The sequence below is a fragment of the Passer domesticus genome, chromosome 1, assembly GCF_036417665.1.
Source record: "Passer domesticus isolate bPasDom1 chromosome 1, bPasDom1.hap1, whole genome shotgun sequence".
Lineage (NCBI taxonomy): Eukaryota > Metazoa > Chordata > Aves > Passeriformes > Passeridae > Passer > Passer domesticus.
The window spans coordinates 34,988,959-35,010,070 of NC_087474.1; the positions used below are offsets into that span (position 1 = coordinate 34,988,959).

General features: G+C 36.0%; 1 protein-coding gene across 2 annotated transcripts in view; it reads left to right on the forward strand.

Annotated features, from left to right (window-relative positions):
- Positions 1-21,112, forward strand: part of PLCL2 (phospholipase C like 2) — a 99,403-nt gene that overhangs the window by 54,076 nt on the left and 24,215 nt on the right. For both annotated transcript variants that reach the window (XM_064413878.1, XM_064413882.1), the window contains 2 exons: positions 19-2,505; positions 5,885-6,088. In XM_064413878.1, coding sequence (XP_064269948.1) covers positions 19-2,505; positions 5,885-6,088 — 2,691 coding nt within the window. The remainder of the gene's footprint in view (positions 1-18; positions 2,506-5,884; positions 6,089-21,112) is intronic.

Here is a 21,112-nt window from a genome sequence, read left to right on the forward strand (position 1 = left end):
TACCCCCTTTTTTACCAGGATGGCACGAAACAGAAACGAGAAAGGAAGAAGACTGTGTCATTCAGCAGCATGCCCACAGAGAAGAAGATCAGCAGCGCAAGCGACTGTATCAACGCCATGGTGGAAGGCTCCGAGCTCAAAAAGGTCCGGTCCAACTCCAGGGTGTATCATCGATACTTCCTTTTGGATGCTGATATGCAGTCTCTGCGCTGGGAGCCTTCCAAAAAGGATTCTGAGAAAGCAAAGATTGACATCAAGTCGATCAAAGAAGTAAGAACGGGAAAAAATACGGATATCTTTCGCAGCAATGGAATATATGACCAGATATCAGAAGATTGTGCGTTTTCAATTATATATGGAGAAAATTATGAGTCACTAGATCTGGTTGCTAATTCAGCAGACGTTGCAAATATTTGGGTTACTGGCTTAAGATACCTGATTTCTTATGGAAAACATACTCTAGATATGTTAGGAACTACTCAAGATAATATGCGGACTTCGTGGCTTTCACAAATGTTCAGTGAATCAGATGTAGATAATTTGGGACATATACCCCTATGTAATGCTGTACAATTTATAAAAGACTTAAACCCTGGTTTAAAAACTAATAAAATTGAATTAAAATTCAAGGAGTTACATAGATCAAGGGAAAAAGCTGGTACTGAAGTAACAAAGGAAGAATTTATTGAAGTTTTTCATGAGCTTTGTACCAGACCTGAAATCTATTTCCTGTTAGTTCAGTTTTCAAGCAATAAAGAATTTCTAGATACCAAGGACCTCATGATGTTTTTGGAAGCAGAGCAGGGTATGGCACAGGTCACAGAAGAAATAAGCCTCGAAATTATTCAGAAATATGAGCCAGCCAAAGAGGGCCAGGAAAAGGGTTGTCTTTCTATAGATGGGTTTACGAATTACCTTACTTCACCAGACTGCCACATATTTGATCCAGAGCATAAAAAAGTTTGTCAAGATATGAAACAACCTTTATCTCATTATTTTATAAATTCATCTCACAATACATACTTGATAGAGGATCAGTTTCGAGGGCCTTCTGACATCACGGGTTACATTCGTGCTCTAAAAATGGGTTGTCGAAGTGTTGAACTGGACGTATGGGATGGTCCAGATAATGAGCCCGTGATTTACACAGGGCATACAATGACATCACAAATTGTCTTCCGTAGTGTGATTGACATTATTAACAAGTATGCCTTTTTTGCTTCAGAATACCCTCTTATTCTGTGTTTAGAAAATCATTGTTCTATTAAGCAGCAGAAAGTGATGGTACAACACATGAAGAAAATTTTGGGGGACAAACTGCATACGCAGTCTCCAAACATTGAAGAGTCTTATCTGCCATCACCGGAATCGCTTAAAGGGAAAATACTAATTAAAGCAAAGAAGCTTTCTGCTAATTGTTCTGGACTAGAGGGAGATGTTACAGATGAAGATGAAGGAGCAGAAATGTCACAGAGAGTGGCAAAAGAGGGGGTGGAACAGCAAAACTCAATGACAGGGAAACGATTCCAGCTCTGCAAAGATCTCTCTGAGCTGGTAAGCATATGTAAATCAGTTCAGTTCAAAGAGTTTCAAGTTTCATTTCAGCTCCAGAAGTACTGGGAAGTGTGCTCTTTTAACGAAGTGCTTGCTAGCAAATATGCCAACGAAAACCCAGGAGACTTTGTAAATTATAACAAACGTTTTCTCGCAAGGGTTTTTCCCAGTCCTATGAGGATTGACTCTAGTAATATGAATCCCCAGGACTTTTGGAAATGTGGTTGTCAGATAGTAGCAATGAACTTTCAAACACCTGGCTTAATGATGGACCTTAACATTGGTTGGTTTCGACAAAATGGAAACTGTGGCTATGTCCTTCGTCCTGCTATCATGAGGGAAGAAGTTTCCTTTTTTAGCGCGAATACAAAAGACACTGTGCCTGGAGTTTCACCTCAGCTGCTTCATATTAAAATCATTAGTGGGCAAAACTTCCCTAAGCCCAAAGGATCAGGTGCCAAAGGTGATGTTGTGGATCCTTATGTCTATGTTGAAATACATGGAATCCCTGCTGACTGTGCTGAGCAAAGGACGAAAACTATGCATCAGAACGGGGATAATCCCATTTTTGATGAAAGCTTTGAATTTCAAATAAATTTACCAGAGCTAGCTATGGTGCGTTTTGTAGTACTGGATGATGATTACATTGGGGACGAGTTTATTGGGCAGTACACTATTCCCTTTGAGTGTCTCCAGACTGGGTATCGGCACGTTCCTCTGCAGTCGTTGACTGGTGAAAGTTTAGCTCATGCTTCCTTGTTTGTGCATGTGGCCATTACAAATCGAAGGGGTGGTGGGAAACCTCATAAGAGGGGCCTCTCTGTGAGGAAGGGCAAGAAATCGAGGGAATATGCTTCTATGAGAACATTATGGATTAAAACAGTAGATGAAGTATTCAAGAATGCCCTCCAACCTATTCGGGATGCTACGGATTTGAGAGAAAATATGCAGGTACAGTTTTATAATCAGTTTATTGGTTCATGTGTGTACCTTTGTATTATGATGCATATGGAATACCTGCTTTTTAAAGTGTCTTGTGTGTTGAACTATTTGAGTCTAATTCTGAACAGCTCTAAGAATGGATCATGTCAGAGGAGCCTTTTAGGTGAACTCTCTACTGATGCAACCTTGAATGCACACATGTATTTTGTTGAATGTGAAGTGGAAATATGAGTCCAGTGTTAGAACTCAACCCTCATCCTATGTTGTTGAAGTACTACTAGAAATACACTAAAAGAAAGTATGGCAATATTTTAGTTTTAAAAAATTAAGTAGAAATGTGGGAAGAATATACAACAGGTAGAAAAGGGAGACTTTAATGCTTATCAGAGACCTTATTTGTACATCTAAGAATGTTTAGCATAGTTTCACCAAAGTTATGTTTTTCCTTTAGTCCCAAACAGAAGGCAGCACTTTCAAGAAAGATCCATTTGCTTTCCATGATTCATCCCAGTTATGTTAGAAATATATGGCATTAGCACTAAGGTGTTAGAAGACATCTTCTAGAAGAAGTTGTCCTACTTTAGATGTCATATTAGTAAACACATTGAATTTAGGGAAAAAGTGCAGTCTGAGGTGCTTTGTTTTGTGGAATCCAAGAGATGTCACTTAAAAATGTGTGTTACTTGGCGATTCCAGGTACATAACCCCTTTTAGAAATGTATTAAAATTGAGTTTTAAAGTTACATTTCATTTAATAAACCTTTAAACTGTTTATTAACTTCTGATGGAATACTAGTGTTGATCAACAAAATTAAGAATTGTCATTTCAAATGGACTGACCTATCAAATCCTTTTGGTTTTATACAGTGTTAAAGGAAAAGAGATTGAAGGAAATATCTGAGACTTGATTCTGGATTTTAAAGGCACATCAGTGTATATAAATTTCCTTAATGAATAATCTTATATTAAAAATATTCTGATAGTAATACAATTTTAAAGCTAATTTTATATGAAAGAAGAAATTAGTATATCATTATGCAGCTCTCCCATTCCACTTGGTATATAAATTTGCTCTTTTAAAAGATAATTTTAAAAATACAGGGATGATACTTTGACTCATGATTGTTTCAAATTACAGGCTGTATGTAAAATGAACTTTACCAGTAGTTAACCTACTGAAGGCTAGAATTCTGTTATGTGAAGAGTACTGTATTTTAAGATACTTTTCAAGGAAGAACTGAGTTGAGGAAGCAGTGAAAACTGAATTTTGTGTAGCTACATTAAACTCTTGAATGTGCATGCTGCAGTATGCACAGTATAATGATATAATTGAAAACAGACTCTACAGTGGGATTTCTTTGAACATGAGATATTAAAAGGTATTTTATGTATTTTATTCTGTCAGTTTGAAAGATGTGCTATCAACTAAATTTATCATTATCTCAGAATGCTATCAAGAAGATATTTTAAGCACATGAGGGAAGATTAGTTTTTCTTAACTTTGCTAACAGATTATATAATGTGCACCATTTAAACTTTGTGTAACTAAGTTTTTACAGCTAATAAAAGAAAATCAGCCACTCAATTAAAATAAGTATTAATTTATGCCAGGGAATGTGAGATTTATTTAATTTTTGTATTACTGAAATTTTGTGTTATAAATTGTAATGGTTTTTATGACCAATATATCCTCAGAAGCCAGATTATAAAGGGCAAAGTTGGTTAGTTTGATTTTTTAAAATACAAGATGGAATAAGAGGAAAAAAGAAAATGTGCAGCAGTGAGTTTAATCGTTTCTCTAAATCTGTATAAGAATAGCCTTTTTTCTTTCTTTTGTTCCTATATTACCTGACAAAAACTGATGTCAAACTTGTTGCATATTAATCACTGATAAAAGTCAAATATGGGTGATTGAACTGGATGTGATGTTTAAGTTACTTAACAGTATGAGGAATAGTCTCTGGATATGGAATTGGAAGTCCAAAGGCTGGAGTTACAGTAGTAGTACATATCAGTCCTGTCCTGCCTGTCCTTAATGAACAGATACAATCCCTGGACCCTCGTTAACCTCTCTGTAAAATGGTTGTTCATAATGGCTTATCTCAAGCCAAAAAGCCATGTACTTATCTCAAGCAAAATCTGTTTGAATGAATTTCCCAATGTCTGTCTCTTGAGCTGTGTCATTATTGTGTCATTGAAGTGTACATCAGTTGATAAAAGAAGTTTCTGTTTCCTGGACATTTACTAAAAGTACACTCTAAGTGATTGGGTAGGTGCAATTTAGTGTTCGCATAATTTTGCATGAATATGCTGTACATACATATTTGGAAGTCTGCTTTGGTATGTTGTCTGATACAGGAACAGCAAAATATTTCACATTTGATATCTGCTGGCATTATGTCTTTCTCGGAGACATGTCCACAAATGAGTCTTACCATGCCAGCAAGATGGAAAGTAGTTTGGATTAAAGTGAAAATTTGTACCAGATACTCTGCCTGGGTGCAACATGAGAGAAAGGAGCATTGAGCACATTTGTGACTTAAATATACCATATTTTCATTTTTCAGTTTGTGTTCCTACAGGAACACAAACTCCAGACCTGCCATAGATCACCAGTTCTCATTTGGTACAAAATCCTAAATTCTGGACATTGCTGACAATATTCCCATCATGGCATGTCAGTGGCTACTTGGAGTCACACTGTAGTTTAAATGCTGTGAACTTCCTTCAACTTTAAATTTATGGCTTTATATTCTACCATACTGGATATAAAATATGACTAAAAAAATGTAAGGGAAAGGTGCAGAATTAGTATTTAAGTTAAGGTACCTTAAGAAATTCACTCAAGTGTGACTCTGTGATAGGAATGCTTCAATAGTGGAGTGCTGGGTTTGTGAATCACACCAAATGGGAGCCCACAGATCCACAGCATGTCTGGACTATAGTTCAGGTATGTTTAAAGTTACAAATGTGCTGAATTCCTCTTTCTGCTTCACTTTGCTTAATTAGGACATTCAGCATCTAATTTTTTTTCTCTTGGTGGCATTTAAAATTAGTCTTGAAAATTTTCAAAATATATAACCACTATGTTTTAGAATCTGTTTATTTCTATAGCTAATGTTAGCCATGATAGAGAGGAGACATACTTGTCTAAAGAGATGTTTTTTTCTGTGGCATGTACTGCATTCCTTGAATTTTTAAGATTTTTGTAAAATGTATGTGTAATATTGGTTGGTTTTGAAAATGCCAGTTCTTCAGGGAAAAGCTGTGGTAACTGTAGCACAACCATTGTAGCTCAAGTATAACAGTGAAGTATTTTATCCTGAAATAACAAGACTTTAAATTTCATATTTAACTGTAAAGGAAACTCTTTCTTTCCTTTTTGCAGAATGCAGTAGTTTCATTCAAAGAATTATGTGGCCTCTCTCCTGTAGCAAATCTTATGCAGTGCATTTTGGCAGTGTCTATGCACTTGGTTGGGCCTGATAATACACCCTTGGTAGTAGTGAATCTCAGTGATCAGTATCCAACTATGGAGCTCCAAGGGATTGTTCCAGAGGTCTTGAAAAAGATTGTAACAGCATATGAAATGGTGAGTAGTTTTTGTGGTTGTCTTATATTGTCTGTTTGAAAGGCTTTTAAAATATATATGTAATATACTGTACCATGCCTGTTTTAAAAGTAATTTTAACCTGTGACTTCCTATTTCATGTTTCATTACTTGTGCTTGAGTTATTCCTATGAATGTACAGCAATAGTAGTGTTTTCCTACAGAGTAAGACATAGAGATTATTGATACATTGCATGCAAACACGTGCTTCTACACTTCAGAAGGTAAAGTGGTTATAATCAAGAGGATTTAACATGAAGAGGATGTATTGATTTACCTGTTTTTCAGTAGTTTGAAACTTACTGTATATCTATAAACCTCTTACTACTTTACATTTTCCACTTTGGGGACCTTGGTTTATTTTAGCTTTGACTCCACATCGAATACAAAAACGTCAGGCACTGCTTTTAGGCATTGTAGTTGTGTAAGCACCTTGGCGTGTAAAATTCTACACATGCTCTTTTATTTTCCTTTTCTCTGTCATTCTTACAGATGTCATTTGATTAGCCATTTTTACACATGTAAGCAGCTGTAGTATTAACTTCAGACATTATGTTTCAGTAAATACATAAATTGTGTTCTTTAGAGGCTGGAATTAAACATCTTGCAGGAAAAAAGAAGGAAGAACTAATATGCCAATAAATACTGATTTACCTCTTTGCATTAATTTGAAATGTGGAAAAAAGCTCAAGAAGAGTGTGATTTGAAATGTCCTCCTTACTTCCACTGAAATAATCTGGCAGATTGTAATTGATTATTTATTAATTTATTTCATGCTTTCCTTCACATAATGATAATTTTACAATAATTTTGTGTGCTAAAATGAGAAACCTTACCTGGCAGCATCAGGTCACTTGTCTGAAAAAAAATGGACAAAAATTAACCAGTATCCCAGTTTCATATATATCTTGTAAACTGCTTTCTAAAGAAAAGATAGCTTTAGACTTATGCTACACCAAAGTAAAAAAAAACATTCATTGATAATTAGCAATGTAGGCAGAGTTTGTGTAGTTCAGTGGTGCCACAAATACGACAAAATCTGGTTGGAATGATAGCAGAGCTACAAGAAGATAGTGTATATCCTCTTAGTGGTGGCTTACAGGATATCGCTGTAATTAGGATGTAAACAAGCTTGGCTGTTGGGATTACAGCTGCAACACGTAAAGAAGTTCTGTTTCCTTGCTGGAGATGTCTCTACCTGCAGTTTGTTCTGATGTGGCGATGCTGCTTGTTAGTGAGTAAGCTATTCTAGCTACTTAAAAATGTTAGTTCTAAATCTGGAATACATTTTTTGTTTGAATATCACTTAGACAAAGGTGACTTGTGACTCCAGAAATCTTTACAATCTAAGTTTGGTTTGCTCTTTGGCTCTCACATAAGTTTTTTCCCACACACATCTTATACTCTATACATGATTTGAATATTTCTGTACTTGAGAAATCTCTACTTATATACATAAAAGTAATTGAACATTTTTTTACTGGCAAAAAAACCCCGTTTTTCCATCTTCTTGTCCCTAAAATATAAATACTCAATTTCAGACAAAAAGTATGAAAGTGCTTCTAGCTCTAAATGGTATTGAAGACAAGTAAATTTAAGATTATTTTAATCAAATAGAAGTTGTAATTTGAAATAATGAGATGCATTTAAATTTCAGTTTGACAAAAGATTTTAGGCAATTAAAATCTGTAGGGTATGCTGGAAAATGAAGTCAGCCATGGGAGACGTATTCCTGTGCTCTTATTTCTGAAAGCACATTGTGAAAGAGTGGGAGACATTTGTATCATCCTTTCCTCACAGAGAGAAGAAGAAATGTGAGTGTTTAGTTCATATATGGGTATTTGCTGTAATGGCAGGTGTTTAGAGTCTGACAGTTTTATGGATTGGGGAGGGGGGGTTGTAGGATTTTGGTGTGCATTTATATAATGAGCCCTCAAAAGGACAAATCTTATCTCATTAGTTTTGACTTGGGATATTTTTGTCACGATTAATTAATATGTGGGTCTAAAATTCTGCTTAATAATGAGAGTTCTTCATGCCGAATTGAGAAAGGGTAGATTTACTGACAAAGTAATGATTACCTACTTGTCTTACTTTCTGCTGGCTTAGGCCTTAGTACAGATCAGAATGATGTAACTGTGTAGCTCCAGGGTGTCAATCCAGGTGTATGGAATCATGTGGATAACAAAGATAGAGTTTAATGTTTATGAAACAAACCTAGATTGGTATATCATAAATGCATGCATAGGCTGTCACTACCTTGTGTGTCCTCTCATTGTGGCATGTGTAATGGCATTCTCCAAGTGTGATTGTTTCAGGTTTATGATTTTTTTAGCTAATGAAGGATCAGAAGTACTCTCTTTTTTATAAAATGATAATAAACATAGAAAGTAGTATTAAAGATTTTAATTATTCAGAATTTGTTTACATTGGGAGTGCTTGAAGGACTCATTGCTCTGTCAAGTGAGAAAGGATGCAAAACCTTAACAACAGGACAGTCAGTCCACCTTGAAATAATTGCAGATAAGTGCAATACTGCAGGAGCACATGGAAAGGAAAGAGTATCTTCAGTGTAACGTAGGTTTTTTAAAAGAAACAATGATAATAAAATAGTGAGTGTGTCAGTAGATATTTAGGGTTTTTATCTTTAAACAAATAGCACATGGTGCTTTCTTAAATTATCTGCATTCACTTAATGGAGGAGCTGTCAAGTGATCAAGGCTAGTACTAGTCATGGGTCAAAAACCCCATATTATAGGAACTGGAGTATCATTAATGGATAATCAAATATATCTAGAAATTTTTGAGAAAAGCAAAAATTTCAGGTCTATATTTTGCTTTAACTTCTCCATGCTCCTGAGTATTTTTCACCCTACCATCTTTTCACTGTTTAATAATGTTTTATTTTTCCCTCTTGTTCATGAACTTCAGCTTCCTTTATGTGATACTTCAGCATGCACTCTGTTGGTGTCATCACACCCATCACTGATCAGTGCTGCAGACTGAAGCTTGGAGTTAAGGCAAGTGCCTCTTCCACACCATTGCATGTTTTTAAAAATGTCTTATAACCTTTAAGATAAGCAGTAAATAAAACTTAAAAGTTAGACTATGGCAAGAGAAAAAATAAATTATCTCGCCCTCAGTCTGCAGCATTATTCAGTGATGAGTGTAAGAGCACTTTAGAGATATGCTACTGTACCATACAAATAAAGCCAGATACTGTTGAGAACTTGACTGTCTCTGTTTGCCCTTAGTGAAGGATGAGGTATCCCATTTGCTGAGGATAAGGTTTTCTGAACTTTGTAAGCAGGCATTTATTTCTAAGAGAAAAACTAACACAGAATAGGCAGATAACTACCTGCGTGAAAAATCAGTAGCGCTGCTACAGTAATTAAGATTAGATGTTATTAAATCCTAATTAGATAATGCTGCTAGTTCAAAATCTTTTTCTTTCAGTTTTTGGGGTGGTTTTTAAATTTTTTTTTTTTAAATTTTGAGCTGATTTTGTAATTCAGAATGTCTACAGAATGCGGTATAGGTCTGTATTTGATTTAAATGAAATCAAACAAGATGAATAGATTTTGTATATACACCCTAGGGAAGGACTTGAAAGCAGGTTGTGTTTATTGGTGGTGGGGGTTGTGAGATAATGAAAATGAGAGATATTAAAAAAGAGTGACACTATTAAATTGGAAAACACCATATCACTGGGGATGAGCAGTGCTGTAGTAAGCTTAAATCCGGTTACCTTATTTTTGGCTCTTTCCAGCTACTGACTTAATACAGAAGATTGCTGGTGCAATCATGCAGAAGTTAACTTCATGTTACAGAGCTGGAAATTTCAGCAATGACATAAATAAGATAGGCTATATTTTGAACTTGAACTGGAAAGCAAATAATTTGACACTATACCTGGTAGAGTTGCAGACTGGACTGATAATGATAGGGCTTATTAAAAGCCTATCTGAAAAGGACTGATTGCCAAGGTTTTGGTAAAATGTTAGTAGTCCTCTCAAACTTCAGCTGCTGCTCGAAATTTTAAATATTCTTCACTTTTAAAACTCATCTTGATATTAATATAGATTAATTGAGCAGAGCACTTCTTTATTGCGCATGGTGGATTGAACTCCATAATTCTGAAGGAAGCAAAGGTTATATCCATTGCCTCTTTTACAGGGCCTAAGAAAGAGTGATTAGCAGATCTGTTTAGATTTACATTTGTCTTGTAAAATCTGTATTAGTTTCCTGTTGTTGATGTGGGTCCTTGGTTATGGTTACTGTGCAAATAAGGTAAAGAGGATTACAGTCATACTGTGATTATAGATTTGTATCTTGAGAAACAAATAGAGCAAGACTTTTCTATTTCGGCTCAGCCTACTAATGTGTCAGGGTTATTCAGCTGAGAAGCCTTCGTTCTCCAAATTACCCTTTGTGGTTACATACTTCTGGGCCAACCAAAAAATCCTGGATCCAGTGCTCATAGTTCTGTCCTAAAACTGAGTGAATATGTTGCTTCAACTCACGCACAGGCCTAAATATTCAATTTCTGATTGTGTCAGGGGAGGCTGAGTTCAGTGTCACCAATCTCCTGTAGCAGAACCCAGTCTTTTGATATTACATGATTTTAAATCACATGATAACATCTGCTCATCACTTGCATTGTGCACTTGAAGAAAATTCTGATTTGTCTGTATAGTACTTTTCTGAGGAATATATGACTGGCATAGACAATGGTAGCTGTGTTCTGAGCCCAGCTGGTTCAGAATGTTGTCCTTGAGCCCATGACTTTGAAGTCGAGCCCCATGAGTTTTCCATGTTACAATTTACCTGTTAGCATTATCTGGCTTATGAAGAAGAGAATTTAATGTTTTGCACAGAAGGTTGAAAAGCTATTATTCCTTGCTTTTATACTTGAGAGGATAACTACATAAAACAAAACAAAAAGATAAAAGAAGTAGTCAAAAGAACAGACATCACAGACACTAAAGATACCGCCTGGGGAGTGTGAAGTAAATATGTATCACTTATCAAAAATCACTTGGGGAATGAAACAAAATGGAGGAGGTTTTCATGAAAAGAAGGCATCTTCCAAATAGCTGAAGTAATGTGCAAATGGGGAAGACAGGATCCATATTTAATCCTGCCATGGTTAAATAAGAAATAAAAGAGAACTGACAGTGAAGAATTCAAAAAAATGATCTGCACAGACTTAAAAATAACAGTAACCTCTTTTCTGAAAAAGCAGAAACAGAAGTCAGTCAAAGATTATATAAGTTCACTAGCTGATCAATGTTTAAAAGAAAGCCCCAGCTAAAGAGGCAAAGCCACAACACTTAATTAGTTTTTGCATCCATATACCTGTAGAGATCAAGGTTTCACATTAAATGCTTCTTTATGAAACACTAATTGCAGAATTCATCTGTAAGTGAAATGCTGATGGAAGATACTACATAGGAGCGGCAAAAGACTGGGGAAATAATATACCAGAAAGAGGAGACATTAATTTAAAAGTTCTGAAAGATCTCAAGAGTTGATGTATCAAAACTGCTAATTGTTGTGTGTATTCTCTCACTTGAAACTGACTATCAAAGTTGTTAGTGTGGTACCAGTGTTTTCAGAGGTTTCAGGGAAGACGATGAAATTACACATCAGACAGGCTGACATCTGTACTGTGAAAATGGGTGGAAACAGTTTTGAAGAAGAAAATTAGAGGAAACATGGAGAAATGTGTCATGTTGGGGAAGAGTCAATACAGCTTTTATAAAATGAAGGGCTCATTAATCCCTTGGAGTTCTTTGATGTCAAAAAGCATGTAGACACAGCAGATCAGTCTGGTTAGATTTTCCAAAGCATTTGACAAAGTTTCCTTTCAAATGCTCATATTAAAATAAAGTTACCACTAAAGTTTTAGACTTTTGAAGTTATTAGATCTTTTCTGATAGCTAAAGTGAATGTTGGACTCAACCTGGTGCTTCAGCAGGAAAAGAACTGTTAAAGACAGTTGCTTGTGTTGATTTTTTTGCATTAAGGGTGTGTTTTCCAAATAAGTGGACTAGAGATCGTAGGTATAGCACCTGCAACTTTGATCTAGCTAAAGTAGCTAAGCACTCTGGAAGCTGAATTGATTAATGCTGACCCCAGATTTGCAAAGATCATCAAGGTGTGAAGTATGTGGCTGCTTAGACTTTCAACTTTCTCAGTCTTAGTGGTAGATTGTTATAACGTGTGTTAAAACAGTAAATTTCAGAGCTGGGAACACAAATGCAGTATTTAAATTGTGATAACACACAGTGTCTCACTGTTTCCATTATTGTCTATGGCTTTCTGCAGTATTGCTTACTTTGATTATCAGTCTCTTCAAAATAGAACTGTCTTTATTTAAGTAATAAGTGGATATAGTTTGGTGGTGAAGAGATCTAAGGGAAAGCATACATCATTCATTGCAATTTAATATTGCAAATAGCCCAGGTAATGGTTTTAGCCATGTTTAATAAATTATAATAATTGTAGATCCTGGTTTTTGAGATGAATTGAAATTGTTGCTGATTGTGTAGCTGTTAGTCTGTCATAAAAACTGAAAACAAAGCATTCATGGAAAATGTAGTGAATAGCTTGGACAGTTTCTTCAGAAAGAGTTGTGCTGCTTATTATCAGTTTTTATTTTCCTGTTTTATAACAACATGAAGGTTGTAATTATGCCTCCAAAAACAGAGCTGCAGATGATAACCTTAGCTTATGCTGGGCTTTTCAGTCCACAAAGCAAATGTCTAATTTTGGATACTCGAGACTCCAGTGCCAAATGTTGTAAAGTATGAGCTGTTTTGCATTGATTGAAAAGCTCTGATAATAACAATTTAATGCTTCTGTGAAGTCAAGATTTCTGCATTTCTTGTTGAGAGCATGGACAGTGAAGCTTTTTGTATCCTCTCACTAATCCTATTATGTCTAATGGCTGACTCACAGTATTCATAAGAGCATAAAATAATACGGCTACTTAGGAAGAGGAGTGCATGTAGCCTTCTGTCCTGTTTTAATGTAGCCCAATGAAATGTTTATGGAGGAGCATAAAAATAGGTCAGATGCATAGCAACTTCTCATATGTATTACATATTTCCAATAGGAGGTCTCTTTCTCAATAAATTTTAACTTTGGTGTTTGTCTTTTTGGTTCCATCTGTGTGGAAAAAAATTGTGGCTATTAGAGCTGCTACTGATGGTTCTCATTTCAGAAATAACTTATTAATTTTTTCACATAGATTATAGATTTTTGCTTCTTATACAGAGGGTATTTTAATTTCATGTATATGTCCTTCCTTATTGTCCACTTTTCACATGATTTTTCATTCTATCAGCTTTAGTTTTAAAATTATGACAATAATTTTGCTACAACAACCAGATTATCAGGAAAGTGAAAAGCTTTGACTATTGGATTTTAGAAGGGTTTATTGTCCTTGGATACCTAGGTTGGAAGAGAGCTGCTGATTATTATATTTACTCTGTCTTCAACCTAGTCTTTCTCACATATTTGACTCATGAGGAATTAAGAACAGATAGTTCTCTTTAATGGAGGACTTGTGGACTGTTTGCTCCTTTGGTAAATTTTCTTAAACTGGGGGAAATGAATTCATTTTGGGACTCTGCAGAATTAAGAACAGATTATGTCCTATTTTTTTCTCAGGCCTACAAGAATTAGTTTTGGTAAGTGGATTTCATATCTTTTGATCCTGCAAAGTATTATGGTATAATCTTGTCTTGCTTCTTTCTGAAGAAAAAAAAGAGTTTTCCATGTATGCATTTTTGGAATATAAAACATTTCAAAAATAAGTGAGAGAGGAAAGGTAGGCTGAAAAAGTGAAACCATGAGTCTGTTCCTATGTTTTTTCCACTTAAATGGATAAACTGCCACTGTCAGGTACAGCATTGCATTTTTACCATAATATGCCAGTGAATTCAGTAAGCATAAAGGAAATTTCATCTGCCTTTATTTATTTTTTTTTTGGAAGAGGGCAGTGGTTTAAAATCTAAAAGAAACATAATACTTGATTATATCACAACATTAGTTATGCTTGAGGGGAGATGATCCTTCCCCTCTATGCAGTGCTGCTGAGGCCACGCCTGCAGTGCTGTGTCCTGTCCTGGGCTCCCCAGTGCCAGGGAGGCATGGATGTGCTGAAGAGTCAAACAGAGGGCCACTAAGGCGATGGAGTATCTCTCCTACACAGAAAGGCTGGGAGAGTGGGACTGTTTAGTCTGGAGAAAAGAAGGCTGAGGAGGATCTTATCAATGTGTGTAAATGCCTGAGGAGAGGGTGCAAAGAGGCCAGAGATGGGCTGTTTCCATTGGTGCCCAGTAACAGGAGAAAAGGCATGAAATGAAAACCAGGAGGCTCTGTCAGAACATCAGGTAACACTTTTTGACTGTTAGGGTGACTGAACATTGGAACAGGTTGCCCAGAGAGATTGTGGAGTCTCCAGCTTTGGAGATACTCAAAAGCCATCTGGACATGGCCCTGGGCAGCCAGCCATGGTAAGTGGCCCTGCATGAGCAAGGGGATTTGGACTAGATGACCTCTGGAGGTCCTTTCTAACTTCAATAACTCTGTGCTTCTGTGCTAAATTTATTTTTTCGTATAGTTGAAGAAATATTTTCTAACTTAGACAATACATTTGCTAAAAACCTTACTGCTTTGAAGGAAGTTTGATTGGATGTGATGAGTCCTCTGTGTAGAGAGGTAGCAGTTAGCAGCTTGATTTTCTTGCCTTGGTACTTTGGACTGTATTTCGATAGGAGAGAGATCAGCTTTTGTTTATAGCGCTTTGAACTTTCTGTGCAAAACCACACCTGACGTTTATCTATAAAGAGGTTATTATTGATTGTTGTCTTGAGCCAGAAAACTCAGTTATTTTGACTGGAGATGTCGACTTTACTATCATTCTTTTTTACACAGAGTCATTTAGGTTGGAAACCACCTCTGGAGATCATCTAACCCCAACCCCTTGCTCAAAGCAGAATCAGATAGAGCAGGTTGTCCAGAACTGTGTCTAGTTGGCTGTTGAGTATCACCAAGGATGGAGACTCCACAGTCAATCTGAGAAACCTCTTACAATGTTTTACCACCCAATATTCCCCCTAAGCTTTCTCTGCTCCAGGCTGACCAGTCCCAGCCCTCTCAGCCTTTCTTCATGTAAAAGATTCTTCATTTCCTTAAATCTCTGTGGCTCTGTGCTGGACAGTAGTCCATATATTTCTTGCTCTAAAAACCCCCAAACTGGGATGAATGCTCCAGCTGTGGCCTCACAAGTAAGAGATTGGAAAAACTCAGCGTGGGTTTACAAAAGGGAAATCAGAGGCTTAGCCAGTGTGTAGCCTTCTACAACGTGGTGACAGTTTTGGCAGAGCAGAGGAAAACTGTGAGTGGTTTTTTGTTGGTAGAAGTCAACTTCTGTTGTTTATAGTGGTCCTGTTCGAAGTTGGATGTTTCAGAATTCTTTTAGTGTGGTGTCCACACTGTTAGAACAATTCATTTGAGCTGTGACATTTGCAATCTGATTTTATAGTAATTTCCTTTCTTATTTGGTATAATACCATTCTTCTCCAGTGGTAAATAAAAGGCAGCACATACAGTTTAAAACAACTCGTTATGCAGCTGCAGAGCAAGCTGACCATGGCAGTTGTCACTGAAAGGACTAAGAACTGTTCATCTGCTTGTTCCTGTGCCATAACAAAGATGCCTTTTGGTGCATTGACCTTGAATACTGGACTTCTTGGGTACAGTTTATACAGACATTCAATTAGAGCTGACCATGTTTTGTTTGAGGTCCTGGTACCTATAGTGGTTCTTGAGGGCAAAGAGTTTATAAGGAGTCCATACCAGAGTTCCTTTCCTTGCTGTTACTGCTTGGGGCAATGGTAGCAGCTTCTGATCCTTACTGTGTAACACATCTTTTGAAGTGGTGCAGATGTTATTAGCAGTTTGGGATGCCCTGTGTTTGGTTTCCTATTTTTGTGAAGTGCTGTTTGATATTGGTGCTATTTGTACCATCCTGGGCTTAATAAGATGTCTGGAAATTACATGGTTTTTACTGCTGTTAAGAGCTCCAGTTTGGCCTTTGAATACTAAAGATAGATACATTTATTAGAAATGTTGTCGTTTGTAATTTCAGAAATATATCTGATGTGCAGAGGTTTGGATGAAAGTAGAATGTGAGTGCTATTTAAATGAAGATTTGATTTATACCTACTTTAAGTATGCTTTCACGTTTGCTATTGGAATGTAGGTCTAGCACTATTGGCAACACATTTACAGATGTTGGAATTTAAATGTGTGGTGTGCTTTTCTTGCTAAAAATAATGTTCATCCTTGATGTTGCAGTTGTGTCAGTGAAGGTGTTTTCTTTCACTGAGTTTCATCAGCCAGGCACAGTTTATAATTGGTTGAGTTTTCCATTTTAAAATACAGCTGATGTCTTCTTGTGTGCTACCAACCAGTTCCAAATGCAGAGGATTGGATAAATCCTGGGGTTTTTGAAAGATTTCTTTCCCAAGGCCTGTGTTAAATGTGATATTTAAAATATTTATGGTTGAGTTCAGTTACATATTTTCCACAAGCTGAGAGCATAAACAGAATGTTTTATCTTTTACCAGAAGACCTGTGTGTGTGAGCCTAGTAGAAATAGATCTTGTTCAAATTCAGCTGAAATTAAAGAAGTGGTTTCAAATACATTCATGTGTACATACATGTGAGCACTTGCATTGATCTACATGGTGTTAGTTCATAGCACTTAACTCTTTCATAAAACAACAAATCAGACAACAAACATTGAAACATTAAAAAACTATCCTAAAGGGTAGTCTAGACTTTTATCTGTATAATATTAAGTAAGTATCTTAATGAGAGAGTTCTGTTTTGTTGAGAAAGAGGATTGATTTTTTTCAGTATATGAGTTTTTCATTTGGTTTGTGATGAACTGTTAACAATGCAGTTCCCTCTGTTTGAAGCAAAAATTAGGATTTCTAACCATCATCATTGGCTTTTTAAGGTAGGAACAATGTATATAATAATACAGGTCTCCAATCCTCATTGAGAATTCTGGAGTAATCATTTAGTGTTTATTTCTGAATAACAATAACAACAACAACAATAATAATAATAATGAAAAATATATTTCTTGACATTTATCCATTTGTTAGAATAACTAGGTAAAATGCTTGCATGATTTATCCAATAGAGTTTGAAGAATACAACAAATAGATCAAACTATTAACCTGGCCTATGCAAAAAAATGTGATGAGTTCAAGGCACATAAAGCATATCATTCTGCATTTCCCATTTTCCACTGACCAACAAAAAAAAGTAGGACAGTCCAGTCTGTAATGAGTACCTGAGAAGTTCTCTGGTCATGCTGAGGTTGGGGTGTGGTGTGGGAATTGACAGGAGAGTTGAAGCAATTTCAGCATTATGTCTTGCAAGTTCTATATTTAAAATACATTTTTTTGATATTCTGAATCTTTGCTTCCAGAAAGAAAGCAACATAGGTTAGAAATGTGAATCAGTATTGTAAGAGGCTTGCTAGAAAATATAGCTTACTAAACTTCATGTAGCATGTGTACTTTTCTTGAATATGCATGGGTAATTTGCAATGCATTTTTAATGATCGGGTGGCAACTGGTTGTTCCCTACTACATTTGTTTCCATTTCTCTTTCCAGATTTGTCACTGATAATATTGTAGAAATTGGATGTGGTTACAAAATACCTGCTAATTGATTGGCTTGTTTCAATATAGACTAGTTGAGTGTAGAGCAGATTCTATCTGGTCTTTCTCCTCAATTTTCACAACTAATTTGCCTTGAGATTTCATGTCTTACTCTGCTGCAGACATAGTGTTTTTCATACTGAAGTTCCTGCTTACTCATCATTTTCTATTTCACTTTTATATCAATCACACATATACATACCAGTATCATTTGGATTAGGCTAATTTTCTCTTTAAATATAGGCATTTATACATAGTTGTTCCATATGCTGTTTCTACGAAGTCTTTCAGTCTCTGTGAATGTCTATATAAGTGTTTTCATGAGGTTAAAACTTTGGCTTGAACATTGGAAAGAATTCATATGTTCAAACACTCCATAAGAGTAATTTAACAAATAGCTGAATCCATACTAAAAGATGACTGTGGGGTGAAGAGCAATGTAAGAATAAAATTATCATGAACTAATACTATTACTTTATTAATCAAGCACAACTAGAAGGTGATGCCTACTCATGCACACAGCATACTGCTCCATTATTTTCTTAGAGAAGTACACTTGAAAATTGGGGTGTTCCATAATAGTGATTGAATGGTAGTGGCAGTCAAGCCCCGAATTATTGCTAGCTGAGCCAGTTTTGCTCTGCAGTGCTGTTAATCTTAAATACAGCCTTGTATGTATTTTAGAGACCAAAGATAATGAAAGTAACTGTTACTGGTCTTGATAATATCAAAGTGGATATTAGAATAATTTCTGCCACATGAAATGCATTGCCATTTTTCTTCAGAAGTTGCAAAGAGGGTATTCCTTTTGATCTGTGGGTATTTAGCAACTTTCCATTCTGGAACTGTGAAATATGAATTCGTCATGTTATAAATTCTTCAGTGTTAGCCTGACCAAGATGAAAGAACACTAATAGAGTGATTAGTTTCTTTTGCTTTCATCTGCAGAACTAGTAAAACTTTTCTGTTTTGTCAATACAGAAAGTAAACAAAAAAGCAGTAATGTAAGCATTTTTATTCATCTTAGAATTCTCTTATTTCTGAAAATCAGTGCAGTGTCTCAGAGTAGATTTTCTAATCAGCTGAGACTTGTTCTCCACTGCTTCTAAATTATCTGATGTTCATGTAGGGCATACAAAGGAAGCAGAGCAGATAGATGTGTTCTGAGTCTGGAATTGGACCTAACTAAGGTGACTTAGAAATTATGTTGTTAAACACATGGGGTCAGGAAAACAGAGTAGGGCAGTTGTAATATTTCTTACAATTCCTTCAAAACAAATACCTTGAACAGGCAGCACAGTTTTTCTCCTTTTTTTTTTTTGTGAACTCCAGTCAAAAGAATGCTCAGGTGAAGGGACTCATATTGATAGGGAATCCCTCTCTAGTCCTTATTATTGTGTATTAGCATCCCAGAAAAGCCCAAGAGCCATAGGTGCTCAATATTTCATTTTTTCAAGGTGATTTTCAATTCAGAAAAAGCTGCTTTACAGTTTCCTTACAGCTAGTTAGCAAAAAAATAATATCAGCTATTGGAAGTATGCAGCTGACATCAGCTGTGTTTTGGTTCTCTCCATTTAAATTCATTGCAGAAGCAAATGTGTTATGTGACATACATATTGCAACAGGTAAATCCTTGCCTGTCAAGCAAATTTAGAGTGATCTTATTTCAATTTGTGAATTCTGTTTTAGAGATTGAATAGTAATGAAACACAGTGAAATGGGGCTTTCTCCTTGACTGATTAGAAATAGTCAGTTTGCAGTGCTCCCTATGTGGGTGAAATATAGTATTCTCTTACTTACATTGTCTTCAAATTGCTACACTTAAATACTAATCAGCATAATTGTATTTATAGGTTGTCTTTGCTTGAGTGAAAATTGATATTTATTTCAAAGAACAGTCCAGTTTAAACTGGGATAAGCTAAAGTTTTTCATTTGCAGCTTAACAACCTGACCAAGTTATTTTTACTTCCTGTATTATAATTTACATTTATTTAAAGCAACCCTGACAACTGACATAATCTAAATCAGACTAAGTAGATATTTTAGATAAAGATTAATTGGGAAGTGAGGATTAAATTAAATTATCCAGTCTGATGACCTCCACGTACTCTAAAGTTGCTTTTTCACATGCTGTTTGTGGGTAGCATGAAGTAAAAATTCAGGGTTTGCATAATTTTCTTTATTGGCTCAAATCGAAATAATAGAAATAGAACTAGAATTATTTTTAAATGCTTTGTCATTTGTTTAAACCAGATTTTTTGCAGCTGACAGTTACAGAAGCCTGTAGAGTAGTTTGTCTGTGCAGGTGTTTTCCCTCCTCACTTGCTTGCACACTTGTCATGATCAAAAATCTGCAACTTGCTTGCCTGCTTCTCAAAATTGATTTATGCCTTACTTGGAGCAATGTTCAGAAAAACAGCCTCAATGTCATTCAGCTGGAGAAGGCTCCTTCTAATATGTGTGAGGAAGTCGTGCCTCTTACAGTAATTTTTCTCTGAGGGAGAGTGTTAGAGAGGTTTGGGCTTTTTTTCCCCCGTAACATTCCTTTTTCCCTGTAACATGCTTTTATGAGGAGGAATGTTCCTCCTCATAAAAGCAAATTGTGGTCTCCTAAGGAAAAGCAAGTTCCACATGAACACCCACATAAGTAACATGTCAAAAATTTAGTCATTGTTTTAGGGGAGAGAAAATTGTCTGCTTGAGTGGAAACCAGAGATGTCAGTGGGGAAGGTGTGAAGCAGAGTTGTTACTTCTCAGTACATACCCTAGGCTGAAAATTCTGCACAGTTCCATCTTAGTGCATTCAGCTGGGATTCCCTGAAAGGCTTTTTGTTTAGAAAGTTCTGCTAAAGGAATAATTTATTTTTCCTATCCTCCACCAGCAGCCTCAAGTGATTTGTTTTCTTCCATAAAGCATTGTCTCATACATAAGTGCAGGTCTAGCCACAAAAGGGAAAATGTAGAGGAAAAAATCTGGATAAGCAATGGAATGATGCCTGGGAAAAAGGATGCACTGGGTCATGAGTGATCATCATCCTGAATGTTGGAGTGAATGAGGAAGAGGAAAATTGCATCCAGGTTATCTCAGCCAAGCCACCAAAAGTGAATTGCCTGGTTCTGTCATTTCCAGTTGCTTTCATAGGCAGTGAAATATGAAGTAGACATTTTGCTTCAGTATTCACAGGTCCCAGCCCAAAATCATTGTATTTTTTATGTATTTTTGCTATGTTTAGGGCACTTCTCTGCCTCATG